The 16,445-nt window shown below is 39.3% G+C and overlaps 2 protein-coding genes across 2 annotated transcripts; both read left to right on the top strand.

Moving 5' to 3' along the window:
- The first annotated feature begins 692 nt into the window (after nt 1–692).
- On the top strand, nt 693–1,922 carry rbis (ribosomal biogenesis factor). Its single transcript, XM_046847195.1, has 4 exons — nt 693–806; nt 967–1,083; nt 1,352–1,468; nt 1,766–1,922. Exons 2-4 carry the CDS (start codon nt 973–975, stop codon nt 1,832–1,834), a joined length of 297 nt encoding a protein of 98 aa, XP_046703151.1. The 5' UTR covers nt 693–806; nt 967–972; the 3' UTR covers nt 1,835–1,922.
- Nucleotides 1,923–3,554: 1,632 nt separating this feature from the next.
- Nucleotides 3,555–15,194, top strand: fbxo45 (F-box protein 45). The gene is made up of 3 exons (XM_046847193.1): nt 3,555–4,504; nt 5,861–6,217; nt 14,226–15,194. Exons 1-3 carry the CDS (start codon nt 4,205–4,207, stop codon nt 14,409–14,411), a joined length of 843 nt encoding a protein of 280 aa, XP_046703149.1. The 5' UTR covers nt 3,555–4,204; the 3' UTR covers nt 14,412–15,194.
- Nucleotides 15,195–16,445: the final 1,251 nt, after the last annotated feature.

The raw sequence follows: 16,445 nt of genomic DNA, 5'->3' as shown, positions 1-16,445 counted from the left end.
AACAGTATTCATAGTCACCGTATTTACGGATATATGCCTGCACTGCCAAGCAGGGAGATTAAACTGCTTTTTAATGGGCATAAATGTCATTAAACTCCCAATTAAAACAATGTGCCCTCAATGTTCTCAAAAATAAAGCTCACATATTTAAATTACGTTATTCCAAATTAAAATCCCCCTTTGTTTTTAAAATAACTTCTGGAAAGTTTTTCCACGATATCTTGTGAAAGATCCCAGGGCACTGATGTCTGTGTAGCAGTGATCTTAACCCCTTCTGTTCTCCAGTCCATGTAGATTACCACACACTGCTCAGGATAGCAAAGCATTAACAGTATATACAGGTTACTGTGAAAGGTACCAGAATAGAATTTATCAAGATGTATTTAGGCTGAAGTTATAAACCCATATATTTCACTTGAAGATATTACAGCTGTAAAATTACAGGTGTTGTGGTATAATAGAAATTGAAGACTTCAGGACGTGTAGTTATAGTAAGATAATCAGCTTTTGGTGTGTTATAGTAACTGCATCACACCAAAAACTTTTAGATTGCCATTTAGTCTATAACAGGTCTGTGAGGAAAGAGAAGTAAAAAGTGTGTTTGGTTTGGTGAACCTGGTCAAATCTGAAAATTTTATATTTTTTTAAACGCCTGCAATTTCACAAGGGTTCGCGTGTGTGCGTGTATGTGTGTAACAGTAGGGGGCAGTAATGCTCCTCACTCGCCAGCCCACATTAATCAGAAGAAGAAGGTGCTCAAGGACTATAAATACATGTGCTGAGACGATACAAGAAGAATATATAGTGTAAGTTTAAAGCTTTCTTACATTTTTCTTTTCTAAAGCATTTTTGTTGATCTCCACATAGAGACATTTCCTGTAGTTAACGATTCTTTTAACTTTACTGTCGTCTCTTCTTGCGGGCTGTTTAACCACATACAACTGCATGTGTACAATCTGTTTTAAGGAAAACATGGCGAAAAATAAACAGAAGGGTAAAAAACAACAGAATGTATTTCAAGTGGCTACCAAGCAGGCCAAGCCCAAATCCAAAACCAAGCCAGTGAAGACTTCATTAAAACATGTAAGCACTTTTCCCCTGAATCTGCCTTTAAGACCTGCTCTGAACTCCACAAGTCTCAAAAGAAACAAGTGAAATACAAACAGGAAGTATCAACTGCAAGACAGAATTGTGTATACATTTTGTATTACAAAGTAAATCATGTGTTGTGTGAGGTTGTGGAAACATGGATTTTTCATTATTAACAGCATTTCTGTAGATTTATAACAAGCATTTAAATAATAATTGTTTGTGAAATGACATTTTTGACAAACCACTCTCTTTTTGAAAGATAAACACCCTGAAAAAAGAAAAAGTGGAGAACTTGAACCAGATGTTTTCTGAGGTACAGCGGGATATGAAGAGCGTTTCAAAATCTACAGCCAAAAAACCTACAGGGAAAACACTGGTAATATGCTCATCATGTCTTTCATACAATATTATTGCCATTTTTGACATTGGACAGTTCAATCGGGACTCCAGTGTTGGATGGCTTCAGCACAGCAAAGCTCAGCAATCTGCCTTATTCAACATCAGGTGAAGGGAAGGATGGGAGTTGGGGATGCAGGGGAGAAACAAACTTCTGGGTTCTGTCGTCCTCCAGAACTAAATGTCTTGGTCTAATCTACTGTATGTTTACATGACTAGAAGTGCACTGTACCATCATTCATTCTGATTTAAAGTTTGTCAAACATGTGTTTTCCAGATCACAAGGAAGAAAGTCCAGGAGCCAGTGAATGTGGATGGAGCCGCACAACTTCTCTCTCAACTTTAATGACGCATATCATCTCGAAACAAAGTCACATGACTAAGTTCTGCACAATACATAAATGTAGTTAAATAAAAATGCAGTCTGGATCTAATGACTGAGCTGTATATAGGGAATATTTCATGTAATCTGTGTTCATGTGTCTGCCTGTGTATTCAAAGACATCTGATTTTCCTACCTAAATGTGAGGTACTTAAAAAATGTTTTAAGTTTCTGAATTAGCATTTTGTGGCATGTGTATAAATGCCTAGGCTACTCTTTTTCTGGTGTTTGGCATTGTTCTAAGAACAATAAGATGGCTTTAGGACTGCAGTTGCCACATTATTGGTTTTGATCAGTGAACTGTTTATAACTTGAACAAGATAGACTGCATGTCAAAAGTGTATCGAATTCCCTGGGTATATACTTGCAGTTTTTGTCCCTGTAGTGCACAGTTATTGAGGAAATGTATTTATAATCACAATATCCAGTGTCACCCGTTTCCTTTTGAGTCTGATCTCGTTTAAGGTTTCTTCCCGATATCCTGTCAGGGAGTATTGCTTTTTGCCTTACTATTGGCTGGTGGCTCGTTCATTAGGGAAACATGTCTACAGTGACAATATCTTACTAAAATTGAAAAAGATTAAATAAAGAATAATGAAGTTGTGTCTAAACCTTAACGTTTCTTGTGTGCTGAGACCTTCAACAAAGTCACAAAGTGACAGTGATGTAGTATTTGCTACACTCATCACAGGACACCAGGGTAAGGGATTAATGCCCAGTTCATTTATAGGCTTGTGTTACCTCATGGGACCTCATGGGCCAGTCTTTTCTTAGAGAGGGATTACCATGTCTTTGTAATGTGACAGATGAACAAATGGCCTAATAAACAAATAGCTGTCCAAATAGCTGTTTAACTGTTAAAATAGCCCTGAAAGGTGTGTAAATGTACTTTGTAGGAAACATTGCTGTGCAGACTGTCGCCTGTTTCACGCATCATTCTGCACCCCATGTGGTGAAGGAGGTGTCGTTGGTGATCTGACAGAGGGGGAATTGCTCCTACGCATACCTTTTTCATGAGGTTCACAGTGGGTCTGTGAAATAGTCATCAGATCCAGTGATATTTCAGCAGTGGCCAGGCATAAGGACCTTCAAAGAATGTTTTAAAGAAAGATTTATCCCTTGGTACAATGTTGCTGATGTGTGACTGGTCTTGTTTGTTCTGTTGGCTATATATACATTTTAAATTTACCGCATTTGGCAGACCTCCTTATCCAGAGCAACTTACATTTATCTCATTCATACTAAGCAGCTATGAAGTTAAAGGCCTTGCTCAGGAGTGGTAGTTTGGTGTGGCTGGGATTAGAACTCGCAACCAGTGGATTCAAAGCCAAATGCCTTAAGATACCTATGATGATTGTATGTGATTAGAAAATATATGATTCTAAAGGGTGAAAAAACTTTATCCACTGGCCCAAACAGCAAACTTGGCACACAAGACATTTAAACATAACCTTCATGATAAATTACCTGGATATAAAACCTGATTTCACAGGTTTATCTAAAAACACATACAGTATTTTATTGTTTGTTAACAGGTAACTAATCTGGTAACTAGCTGATGGCTGGATTGTGGCATTTTACTAAAAGTTGCAGGTGTTGTTCCTATATAATTTTTCATAAGAAAAATAAAAGATTAAATACACAAGAACAGCTAAAATACCTTCAGAATAAAAATAGTACATGTGCAAATTGTTAAGGTGCCAGGATTGACCCACTTGCACATACATTATTTTGTTTAGACGCATTTTCAGCTATTCTTTTGTATTTTCTCTGAAGCAAATTACAGATTGAAGATATTTCAGCAATCTCATAGACTCTTTAAATCCGCTTGGGTATTTCTGGTCACCATTTATTTATTTAGTCCAGTTCTCCGATTGAAACGCAGCCAGCGGCTGTTTGCGTTTCAACCTCTCGGCGCCCCCTGTTGGTGAACTGAATAACAGAGACGTCATCGTTAAGCAGGTCCTTACAGGATTGTAGTATAATAAGAGACAATAAGCGTCTCTTTATCTCGGAACAGAGTATGTAAAATAATTCGGCTTTCCTCAAGAGAGTTTTAATCGTGTATAAATTAGTCTAGCTGTAATTTGTATATTAGGTTATTTTTTTATTCATTTTGGAGCGCAGTGTATTTTAGTGTACGCCCTACCAGGACCTTTACAATGGTGCACCAAGATTTGCTGGTTTCTCTACAAACACACAGTGGAAGGTGTCGGGCGGCCGCTCCCAGCACAAATATGTTTGCAGGAATCCTGGCTTGGTCCTGACCGGCTCCGGTGCTTCGAGACCGCCGGCTGTTCGGCGCATTGGCAACGAGTCGCGGTCCAGCTCTACATGTCCGGCGTGGCGCCTGCTGCTGCCGCCAGCGTTGGCGGCTCCGGCGCGGGCACCGGCTCGGGCGCGGCATGCGGGGCTTCGGGGGTCGCTGGGCGGCTGCCGATCCGCGTTTTGGAGCACATTTTCTCCTACTTGGATCTATCGGACCTGATGCGCTGCTCGCTGGTCTGCTGGCACTGGAACCGCTGCCTGGCGGATGAAAATAGCGAGGTGTGGCGGAGCCAGTGTGCGCGTTCACTCAGCGAAGAGGCGCTGCGCTCCGATATCCTCTGCAACCTGGCCACTTACAAAGGAAAAGTAAGATATGAAACACACACACACACTGTCGTGCCGCATTCACTGAGTACAGTGTGATCGCGAATCGAAACGGATTTGAATCTGGTAATCTGGGTCGTAGTAACTGTGTGTGTGCGTGTGTGCGCGCGTGAAATGTGTATTAAAGTCAAAACAAAGCCATATCCACATTCTCACATTTTGCAGCACGTTATTTAATATAATAATTAGTGTAATATATTAATTTAATATAATATATCATTTAGCAGAAACAGTGCTGATGTTCTGCAGAAAGCACAGCAGTTCACCTCTTAGTCATGACGTCACCGTAGAGAGGCAATAACATTGTTTTATACACGACGTCATTAGATTTTACACAAACAAACAAACAAACCCAGCTGGGGGATTCTAGCGATTTCTACAAACGCGTTCCCCGTGACCGATTGTAATCTTTGAATCACCGCAGGTGTGTGTGTGTGTGTGTGTGTGTGTGTGTGTGTGTGTGTGTGTGTGTGTATGTATGTATGTATGTATGTATGTATGTGTTTGTGTATCTGATGCATTAGGGTATGGATACACTCCATGCTTTCATATTACATCACATTCACATCACAATATCTTCAGTTATTTACATTTATGGCATTTAGCAGATGCCCTCATCCAGGGTGACTTACATTTATCTCATTCATACAGCTGAATAGCTTTGGGGTTAAGAGCCTTGCTCAGGGGCCCCGGAGTGGCACTCATGACTTTCAGATCCAAAGTCCTCTGCCTTAAGCATTAAGCGACTTTCTCCCTCAGATCAGTAACGGAAAAGCCCGCTGAAGTATGACTCCAGACATTTACATTAACCGCATCCTTTTGATGACATTTAAAAATATATATAATTTAATGTTAAATACAAGACCATGAGACAATTAATACATAAAAATAAATGTCCATTCAGCTGCCTGTGCTTGAGAGTAAGTCAGGGTCATAAAAAAGTGCTGATGATGCCTGTGATATCTGTGCACTATTGAGTTTTTTTTTTTCCTACATTCGGATGAATGAATTAAACCAGGATTAAAATGATGTCACTGCACCAACTTCATTAAGCACCACAGCTTAAAACACTTCCTCCACTTCCTCATTTCATTGACGTTCTCGGCATCACATGCAAGAAAAAACAAAAAAGATGTAAATATATGTCATGGAATAGTGTGTGTTGTCCTAAAGGGCTGTTTGCTTTCACTGGAATGAGAAAAGATAATGTATCTATTTCTCTGAAAGAAGTCATAATGCCTAAAAAAAGAGAGAAATATAAGAAAGAATAGTTGAACTTTAGTTAATGAGACCACAGCGGTATCACCTCTTTCTGTCTCTCTGTTCTTGCCTCCACAGTTGAAGTCATTTCAGCATGCACTGAGCTCCCATGACTGCTCCAGGAATGTGTATGTCAAGAAAAATGGCTTCACTCTCCATCGCAACCCGATTGCTCAGAGTACTGATGGCGCTCGGGCAAAAATTGGCTTCACGGAGGGCAGACATGCTTGGGAAATCTGGTGGGAGGGACCGCTGGGCACCGTGGCAGTGATTGGCATCGCAACCAAGAGGGCGCCCATGCAGTGCCAGGGCTATGTTGCACTCCTGGGGAGTGATGATCAGAGCTGGGGCTGGAATCTTGTTGATAATAACCTGCTTCACAACGGTGAGGTCAACGGAAACTTCCCTCAGTGCAATAACGCACCTAAGTACCAGGTAAGCCAGAAAAAAATCCCATTCTGAACCAGGTAATGATGTTCTGTATGCAAACCGTTTCAGCTACTTTGAAGGTCTTTCTTGAAAGCTTTTTAGCTAATGAGACTGACTAGACTAGGGAACTAGCTAGCTTTCAAATCATCGTCATTCCCGGCTTTACACTAGACAGTATTGGGGTTTGGTCTGGCAGTTATTCTATACAGTGTCCCATTGCAAAGATAATCTTTGGTCATGAGTTTAGTTTTGGTGTATAATGTGACTCACCGGGGGCAGATTTAGTGCAGCTCTGACTAATGACGACAAATTTTTGGCAGTAACAGAAAACTTTCAGTAGTTCAGTAGCTGTGTGGCAAAATATATTAGCATCATGTAATCTGACACGAAAAACACATTATTCCACATTCACAATCAGATTTATGACTGTCATCATCTGAAAATTTTGACACGATATAGTAGGAAATGTCTGGTGGAATTGTGTAGTGTGAGCAGCTTAATTCACAATAATAATAATAATAATAATAATAATAATATTTCTAATAATTTTAATCTCACTATTAGGTAACCTGATTAAAATAAGGAAATAAATCATGCTGTTGCTGAAATAACATCAATTCAATTCATTTTTATTTGTATTGCGCATTTAACAATGAACATTTTCTCAAAGCAGCTTTACACAGATAATGTGGTGATAAAAAATGAATATGTTCTTTATAAGTGTAAGTTTGTATCTAATGAGCGTGAGAGTGGTGACTGTGTAAAAAAAAAAAAACCCCGAGATGGCATAAGGAAGAAACCTTGAGAGGAACCAGATTTAAAAGGGGGAACGCATACTAATGTGGGTGGCACCAAATGTCCATTTATTACAGATATACGATGTTGCGGGGTGCAGTGATGGTGATCAGAAGCAAACTGTAGTCCTGAATCAATGTAGCAGACTGTTGTTATAACTACAGTCCAAATCCATCCTCAAAGCTCCCGTTCTTACTCCGGAATTTCATCAATCATCGTCCTTAAATGAATAGATACAAGCATTCGATTCAATTCAGTTCAATTCAGTTTTATTTGTGTAGCACTTTTAACAATGGACATTGTCCCGAAGCAGTTTTACTCAGATAAATAGGTTACAGAATTAGAATTTTTCTGTTAGTGCCTTGAAGTTTATTTTTAATGAGCACAATTTTCACTCTTAAGCCGTTGTGGCAAACTATTTATATTCATTACAGTCTAAACCCATCCTCCTATCTCTTGAGTTGCTCTCTAACTGCAAGAATCTTTAGGCTGTTCATGTGGAACCACTTTCAGCTTCTATATTTATAGAATTATGGTGCTGGGATACTTTCTGCCTGTACTAGCCTGTTCATGGAGGATTTTTATGGAAAGTCTTGACCTTTTTGTTAATGAATTTCGTTCACAATTACGTTTTCCAGTCCAAAGAAAGGTCACTGTTTGAATTTAAATAAGCATATAAGAGTTTCTGATTGGATCATTATTGCCGTGATTATTGTTTCAGCTGGCAACAGTTAATTTAATCCAAGCTGATGCATTATAGAGCTTCTCATTTCTTTAATAACCATGTCGGAGGTGTATCCCATGGTCGGGAAAAAGATTTCCTGTCTTCCTGAAAGGGGCAAACTGTTAGCTTACATCAGGTAATGTAAACAAATACAGTAACTTCCAAAATCTCTGTAATTGGGTTAAGGAATGCCCAGGGTATTGTTAAAAGCTAAAAGGATAGTAGTGAACTGCTGAATGATCGTGTTCACAGAAGGGAAGTACATGAATTGGTGTACAATTGGTGGGCCTAGGGCCTACTAAACAAACAAGGGATGCATCCGAATGAAAATTCTGGTCCGAAACTGAAATCTCAGGATACACTTGGCCGAAACCAAAAATGGCTTATTGTAAATTATTTTAAAATACTTTTTGCATACTTGATTGTATTAATATGACATTTACATTTTTCACACAATTTAAAATGTATTCATCTGAACTGAAAAACTACAACCAATAAAATAATTTCACTTCGAATGTTTCATTGAACAAATTGAAAAGGAACAAACTTCTTTTCAAACAAAATAAAAATGAATAATTATTGTGCAAAACAGCAGTAATACAAAGTAGAACTGACTTCAAACTGTAAATAACAAATGTAGCCACAAGTTTTTAAGGCTCCACAAATGTTTATGTAACTGCACATAACAAATTGGACTGCTTTCTATTTGAATAAAAGTGGCAGGTTTCTCTTCAAGAACAACAGTTGCTCAGCTTTCTGGTAAGAGAGAAGGTTCCTCCTCTCATTGTGAACTTGAGATGCTGTACTGAATAGACTTTCACACGCTGTGCTGATGCTTGTGGCAGATAAAAAAAAACCTCTATGCAAGTGATTAAAATCGCTCTTTATTCCTGCACCGGTAGTCAAGTGGATTATCGCTTCTGCAAATAGGTATTTTAGCAGGATACATGTCCAGTTGTGATGTATCGGTGACACTACTGCTTTAAAATAATGCTGCTGACATGAGTGCTCCTTTCTAGATTGCGCTAAAATTCTGCGGCAGAAGATTCTGTGTTTCCCTAAAATACACTCTGAAGCGGTCAGGTCCAGTAACATTATGCAGCAATAAGATGAACTCTGCCGAGCACTTGAATGTACTGAAAGATCAGGCTATCCCATCAATAGTGTATTTTCCCCCTGATGGCCTGGAAGATGATGCCAAATTTAATCAGGCTAAAATTATAAAAGAGTGGTTCAGAGAGCATGAGGAATAAACCGCAATCGCCAATACAGGATCTCAGCTAAAATGTAATGCAAATCTTGATGGAAATAAATATGACGTTGCATTCTTCTTCTTTCGGCTGCTTCCATTAGGGGTCGCCACAGCGGATCATCCGTCTCCACACACCCTCTGTCCTCTACATTTGCCTCTGTCACACCAACTACCTGCATGTCTTCCCTCACCACATCCATAAACCTCCTTCTTGGTCTTCCTCTTTTCCTCCTTCCTGGCGACTCCATCCTCAGCATTCTCCTACTGATATACCCCATGTCCCTCCTCTGCATATGTCCAAACCATCTCAATCTTGCCTCCCTCACCTTGTCTCCAAAACGTCCTACATGCGCTGTCCCTCTAATAAACTCGTTTCTAATCCTGTCCATCCTCACCACTCCCAATGAAAACCTCAACATCTTCAGCTCCGCTACCTCCAGCTCCACCTCCTGTCTTTTACTCAATGCCACTGTCTCTAATTCATACAACATCGCAGGTCTCACCACAGTCCTATAAACTTTCCCTTTCACTCTCGCAGATACCCTACTATTATAAATCACTCCTGCTATCACTCTTTTCCACCCACTCCACCCTGCCTGCACTCTTTTCTTCACTTCTCTAACACACTCTCTAATACTTTGCACTGTTGACCCCAGGTACCTGAACTCCTCCACCTTCTCCACCTCTTCTCCCTGAAACTGCACCACTCTACTGTCCTCCCTCTCATTCACACACATGTACTCTGTCTTACTCCTGCTGACTTTCATTCCCGTTATCCCCAGCAAGTACCTCCACCTATTCAGGCTCTTCCCAACCTGCTCCCTACTCTCACCAAAAATCACAATATCATCCGCAAACATCATAGTCCATGGAGACACCTGTCTGACCTCGTCTGTCCTTCATCTTGAACCAGTATATTGTTCCTATTGCACACTTCACTGCTGTCAAACTGTCCTCATACATGTCCTGCACCACCCTCACATACTTCTCTGACACACCTGACTTCCTCATACAATACCACAACTCCTCTCTCGGCACTCTGTCGTACACTTTCTCTAAATCCACAAATACACAATGCAACTCCTTCTGACCTTCTCTATACAACTTGGTTAAAATCTCAACTGCATCTTTCCTAAACATCTCCATGCTTCTACCGGTATGTCATCTGGTACAATCGACTTTCCACTCTTCACCCTCTTAATCGCTGCTCTCACTTCCTCCTTACTAATCCTATCCACTTCCTGCTTCCCATCTCTACACCATCCAACCTTCTCTCTCTCATTTTCTTCGTTCATCAGCTGCTCAAAATACTCCCTCCATCTTCTTAACACACTCTCCTCACTAGTCAACACATTTCCATCTCCATCCTTTATTGCCCTAACTTGCAGCACATCCTTCCCAGCTCGGTCTCTCTGCCTCGCCGACCGGTATAAATCCTTTTCTCCTTCCTTAGTGTCCAACCTCTCATTAAGCTCCTCATATGCCTTTTCCTTTGCTTTCACCACATCCCTCTTTACCTGCTGCCGCATCTCCTTGTACTCCTGCCTACTTTTCTCATCACTCTGTCGATCACAATTTTGTTTTGCCAACCACTTTCTCCTTCTGCTCTCCTGCACTTCTTCATTCCACCACCACGTCTCTTTGTCTTCCTTTCTATTTCCAGATGTTACACCAAGTAACACTTTTCTAGCTGTCTCCTTATCACTTCTGCAGTAGTTTTCCAATTATCCAGCACTGACCTCTTCCCTGAACTTCACACTAAAGTCTTCCTCCTTCAGTTTCCACCATCTTATTCTTCTTTTAGTCCTCACTCTCCTCCTCTTCTTCACCTCCAAAACCATCGTACAGACCACCACCCGATGCTGTCTAGCTACACTGTCCCCTGCCAACACCTTACAGTCTCTAATCTCCTTCAGGTTTGCTTCGCCTACATAGAACATGTGTGCACCTTCCTCCACTCTTATACGTCACCCTATGATCCTCCTTCTTCTTAAAATAAGTATTCACCACTGCCATTTCCATCCTTTTAGCAAAACCTACCACCATCTGCCCTTCCACATTCCTCTCCTTATAGTCATACCTACCATCACCTCCTCATCACCTCTGTTCCCTTCACCAACATGCCCATTAAAGTCTGCCCCAATCACTAATCTTTCATTCCTAGGACCATCATCTACCACTTTATCTAATTCACTCCAGAATTTTTCCTTCTCCCCCATCTCGCAGCTGTCTTGTGGGTCATAAGCACTGATGACATTTATCATCAACCCTTCAACTTCCAGCTTCACGTTTATCACCCTATCAGAAACTCTCTTTACCTCCACTACACTCTTACTGTACTCTTCCTTCAGAAGTTGCATTGACAAAGTGCAACAACAAATACAAAGAAATAAAAAAATTAGCAGTGTACATCATAGATGTGTAACTCCGTGACCGAAGACGATGCGATTTGCATTTTGATGCATATCCAACGTTACAAAATGTTAGATACACATGAAGCAGCTACCAATGTGATGCAATACAATTCACTCCTATTATGTTGCAGTGCGATTTGATTCAACACAATGCGATTCTGTGCAATTTAATGCAATGGGAAAAAATATGAATCAGCAATTTACTTTAGTGACTTCTGACTTCTAACGCATGGCCCCTTCACAAACAGGCCCTTTGTAGTGCAAAAAAATAGATTCAATAAAACCAGACATTCTTTTCCTGTTCTGTCACCAGGAAAATGCAGCTCTACCTCTGCCATGTCAATCTGTGTTCTATGTGACTCTCAGGGCACGCCTCAGCTCAGCTCTTACCAATGCAAATATGTTCAGAACGATGCATCACAATACAAATGCGACATTGTATCCCTTTTCAAATTGATGCATCACATCGTAAACTTTTTCACCGTTTATAGGACTGTGATGAGACCTGCGATGTTGTATGGATTAGAGACAGTGGCATTGGGTAAAAGGCAGGAGGCAGAGCTGGAGGTAGCAGAGCTGAAGATGTTAAGGTTTTCGTTGGGAGTGACGAGGATGGACAAGATTAGAAATGAGTTTATTAGAGGGACAGCACATGTAGGATGTTTTGGTGACAAGGTGAGGGAGGTGAGATTGAGATGGTTTGGACATGTGCAGAGAAGGGACATGAATTATATTGGTAGAAGAATGCTGAAGATGGAGCCACCAGGTAGGAGGAAAGGAGGAAGGCCAAGGAGGAGGTTCATGGATGTGGTGAGGGAAGACATGCAGGTAGTTGGTGTGAAAGAGGCAGATGTAGAGGACAGGGTGGTATGGAGACGGATGATCCGCTGTGGCGACCCCTAATGGGAGCAGCCGAAAGAAGAAGAAGAAGATCGTAAACTTTTTCACCAATCAGTGAATCTTACCATCCCTGGTATACATGAATATGGTTTTGTTCTTTGTTATGAAGCACATCCAGCAATGCCATCCAGTAGGACTGCACCAAAACCATTCAGATATAAAAATAGTTGGCAGTAAATCTATTATTGATCAGATGGAATATAGTATGCAACTTGCATTTCTGTATTTAATGGAAGTTACAGAGCAGCACTGCTCTCTCTCTCTATCTGAAGTATAAATCTGCACTGTGCTTTTGGTATCAAAGTTTCTCATGCTTGCACAAGAGTAATTCTTATTTGCAATTATTTATTTATGGTAATGTGGAAATCAGCCATGAATTGAGATCTCCCTCTGTTTTTCTAGCTGTAACACATGTTTCTGGTCATATTAATCCATCATGCCTTATCAGAAACATTTTCTTGTTCTACTCTGGCCAGAAGGTAGGTGCTTTGTATGAAAACTGGACAGGTTGAAAATAAAACATGATTTCAATCACTAAGACAAACATTTGAACACCTTATGAACTGTTATAAAGCAGTGATGGGCATCGAGTAGCAAGAGTTACTTTATCCAGTATGCTTATAGTTAAGCTATTTCTTTGTTCCAATAAAACTATTGGCTATTTTTTGACCCTATAAAGCCTTGTTTTGCATGTACACAATAAATATCTGTCAGTGTTCTGCTTTCAGTTCGATTCCAAACAGACTCGTAAACCAGAATTCAACCCTAAAGGTTTTAGATGTGATTCTTCACACACACAATACAAGCAAGATAAATTAAGCATATGAGAGTTCTGAAGACAAAGGACAGTCAGTATTTATTGTGCCTATATTTAAAATGATCTGGACAAACTGAACATATTAAGGCTTTGAAGCTCAGAGAGAACTTACAGATGCAGTAGTTTGTGGAGCCACTAAACATGTACAGAAAGCTGCCACCCTTCTGTAGTCCGAGTGCATTATTCGGTCGACACTTAATCATGTTCACTAGAGGTCAACCAATTCATCGTTTTTGCTGATATACCGGCACCAATAATCGGCAAAATTATTATTGACAGTTTTTCCGTGTTGCTGGAGCGGCTGAGACGGTCCGCTGTCATTATACAGTACAACAGCAGCCTCTAGAGGCGAATCACGACTTCACATGCTGTTTGTTGAAGCGTCTTTTATTAAATTCATTTTGGATGCTACTGTTTTTATTCTGTTTGGGGTGTTTTATTTTTTTTTTTTAATTATCATTTCGTTTCTCTTGAATGCACATTTTTTTTATTATCCTCCATATCTTTTACTATAAGTAATGTATTCATATTCATTTTAAAATTTTCATGATTCAGTACTGTTTTTGTTTAGTTTTTTGTAATAAAATTCAATACTCTTTTACATTGTTTTTAAATCCAGAATCCATTTAAAATAAATTAAGCGGTTGAGTAATTGGTTTCCGGTAAGTACGATCCATCCTAGCAGTACCCATCAGTATCTATAAGATCCACTATTGGTCGACCTCTAATGTTGACATGCTATAACATATTATCTGATTAATGGCACTAATGTTGTATTGTAATCAGTGACATATTTTAGTAAAGTAGCCGAATAAAATGCTATAAACAAATGTAGTTTATAAAAAATGTATATTTAAAAAATATCCAACTAATCATTTAGTTAAGGCGAAATCAGTTTACATTTAGAATAATTTCTTTTTTTATTTTATCAGGCTTGTATAAATATATTTCTAAACTAAATGTTAATATCATAATGTCTCTTTTATTTCTTGACCACTGTTTTAGGGGTGTTTACACTTGACCAGTTCCCTTCAAACATCGTGTAAGAAATTTATACTAAATATTCTTCTGTAAAATTAATAGCTATGCTTCTTTCTTTTGTAACGTTCCAGATAGGAGAGCGAATACGTGTGATTCTGGACATGGACGACAAGACGCTGGCGTTTGAGCGAGGGTTTGAGTTTCTCGGCGTGGCGTTCAGGGGACTGCCCAAGACCTGCCTCTTCCCAGCTGTTTCGGCTGTTTACGGTAACACTGAAGTCACGATGGTGTACCTTGGAAAACCTCTAGACGGCTGAAGAGGATCTCAGTGCCCTGCTGACAAAGCCAAATGCCAAGGAGACATCCAGATGGCATCCTAATGACTCTGAGCAGTCTACAGTGAGAGAGAGAGACGATTAATCCGGGCAGAAATATGCAGATTATTAACCGGGATTATGGGTTATAACTCTCCAAAAGATGCCTCTCTGGATTACAGAACTCTCCGGATGGATAAAGACAATAGTTTTTAAAGCTGATTTTAATTGTAATTTATAAACAGACATTGGGCTCTGTCCCATTTATAGTTTGTTAATCCAGCCTGATTAGTGGCAGGTTTGAACCTTTAACCGCAGTCAAGGAATGCATTTATAACACGTTACAGCGATGAGGGACTGCGAGGATTGCAATTCTACAGAAACTGGATGGTTTTTGAATTTTACTCCACATCACAAATACAACCTATATGTAGGCAATGACATGCCAAAAACGATGTTTGATTACCTCTACACAGCTTGACCATTTTGAACTTAAATGCAAGACTGCTTCACTAGAGTTAGTGCTTTGCATGCAGTGTAGTTGAAGCTGTCTGTTGCCATTGGTGTTCGTGCAGAAAATCCAAAAGACATGGTCATGTTACTATAATAATTAATTGTGATGTACTAGTGTATGATATTAATTTATTAGGTTTTATCCTTGGTATCACTGAGGTTATGGGACCGGTAAATAAATGATATGGTGCCAGTCTGTAAAAGTGGCAGTTTTGTTTTGTTTTTAATAACAGTCTTTCATCGTTCAATGGAATATATAAGGTGAAGATTTGCTGTTGTTGTCGTTGTTATTTTTACTGCCACAAGGGGGTATCTAATGCACATTAATCAAATAATCCACGTTTACACTCTACTTTGAGTTTATACACACACGTGTTTGTCACACACAGCACCAGAGATTGGGAATTTATTATATTTGTAAAATATAGAGTACAGCTGTATAAGATTATTTAAAAGGTAAGGGAAAATGAAAGGTTGTGTGATGAAACAGGGGCAGAATTTAATTATAATTTTAATTATAGACCTGAAAGACAATGGAAACAGGTGCAGTTGAGTGCAAATGTCCCATAGGTTACATTTCTCACTTTTCTGGTTTATAAACCAGAATTCCATATGTTTTAGATGTAATGGCATTTTTGTCCATGAATATATAAGTACATATACAACACGTTAAACCCTATACACCTGAGCTCCAGATATTCAAGGATTCTTCCTTACAACCCAGTGTGTGGCCACAAATACTTATCTGTCATCACCCACATAACTTGCGTATCATAACTGTGACAGCTATGTGTTAGTCTGTATATTGGTTTGCATCATGCTAGTTATTGAATGCAAGGTGAAGAAATCTGTCTTATTATCGGCTTGAATTGGAAATGACAAATATACCAAACAAAATAAACAATTTGTTGAAACACAGATTTTTTTTTAAGTTTGAAAATATTTAATGGGGTTTGATTTAACATTTAACAATATATAACAACTTTTATTACTCTTCAATATTAACAGTAGTTGGGTCTAACATGTCTAAATCTAACATTATCCTCTAATTATTTTTATTTGAAGTGACCAGATGGAATACACTATATTTTAGGTCTGTGGACACCTGAGCATCACACACACACACACACACACACACACACACACACACACACACACACACACATATATATATACGTTGAAAGCACATAATTATATAGAATGCCTTTATTCTGGGGAGAGTAGTGGGGCAGGAATACTGGTCACTGGATCCTCAGGAGCATTTTTAACTCAAACAACTGTTCATGATGTTTGTTTTTATCTGCTTTGTAGGAACCGACCAATTTGTGTATCTTGTATTAGAGCAGTTAAAATTTGGTGCTTTGAGTGCAATTCTCTTATACTGAACACTGGTTGTTCAACATGGCACCTCGTGGTAATGTGCAAATGTTTTAGGCAGGTGTGAAAAAGGCAGTAAATTAAGAATGTTTGAAAAAAATAGAAGCGTTTGTTCATTTATTTTTATTAATTTTCAAAAGGAAACGT

Source organism: Silurus meridionalis, chromosome 4, assembly GCF_014805685.1.
Source record: "Silurus meridionalis isolate SWU-2019-XX chromosome 4, ASM1480568v1, whole genome shotgun sequence".
Taxonomy (NCBI): Eukaryota; Metazoa; Chordata; class Actinopteri; order Siluriformes; family Siluridae; genus Silurus; species Silurus meridionalis.
Note: the sequence above shows the minus strand (reverse complement) of the source record. Positions and strands in the feature narration are given on the sequence as shown.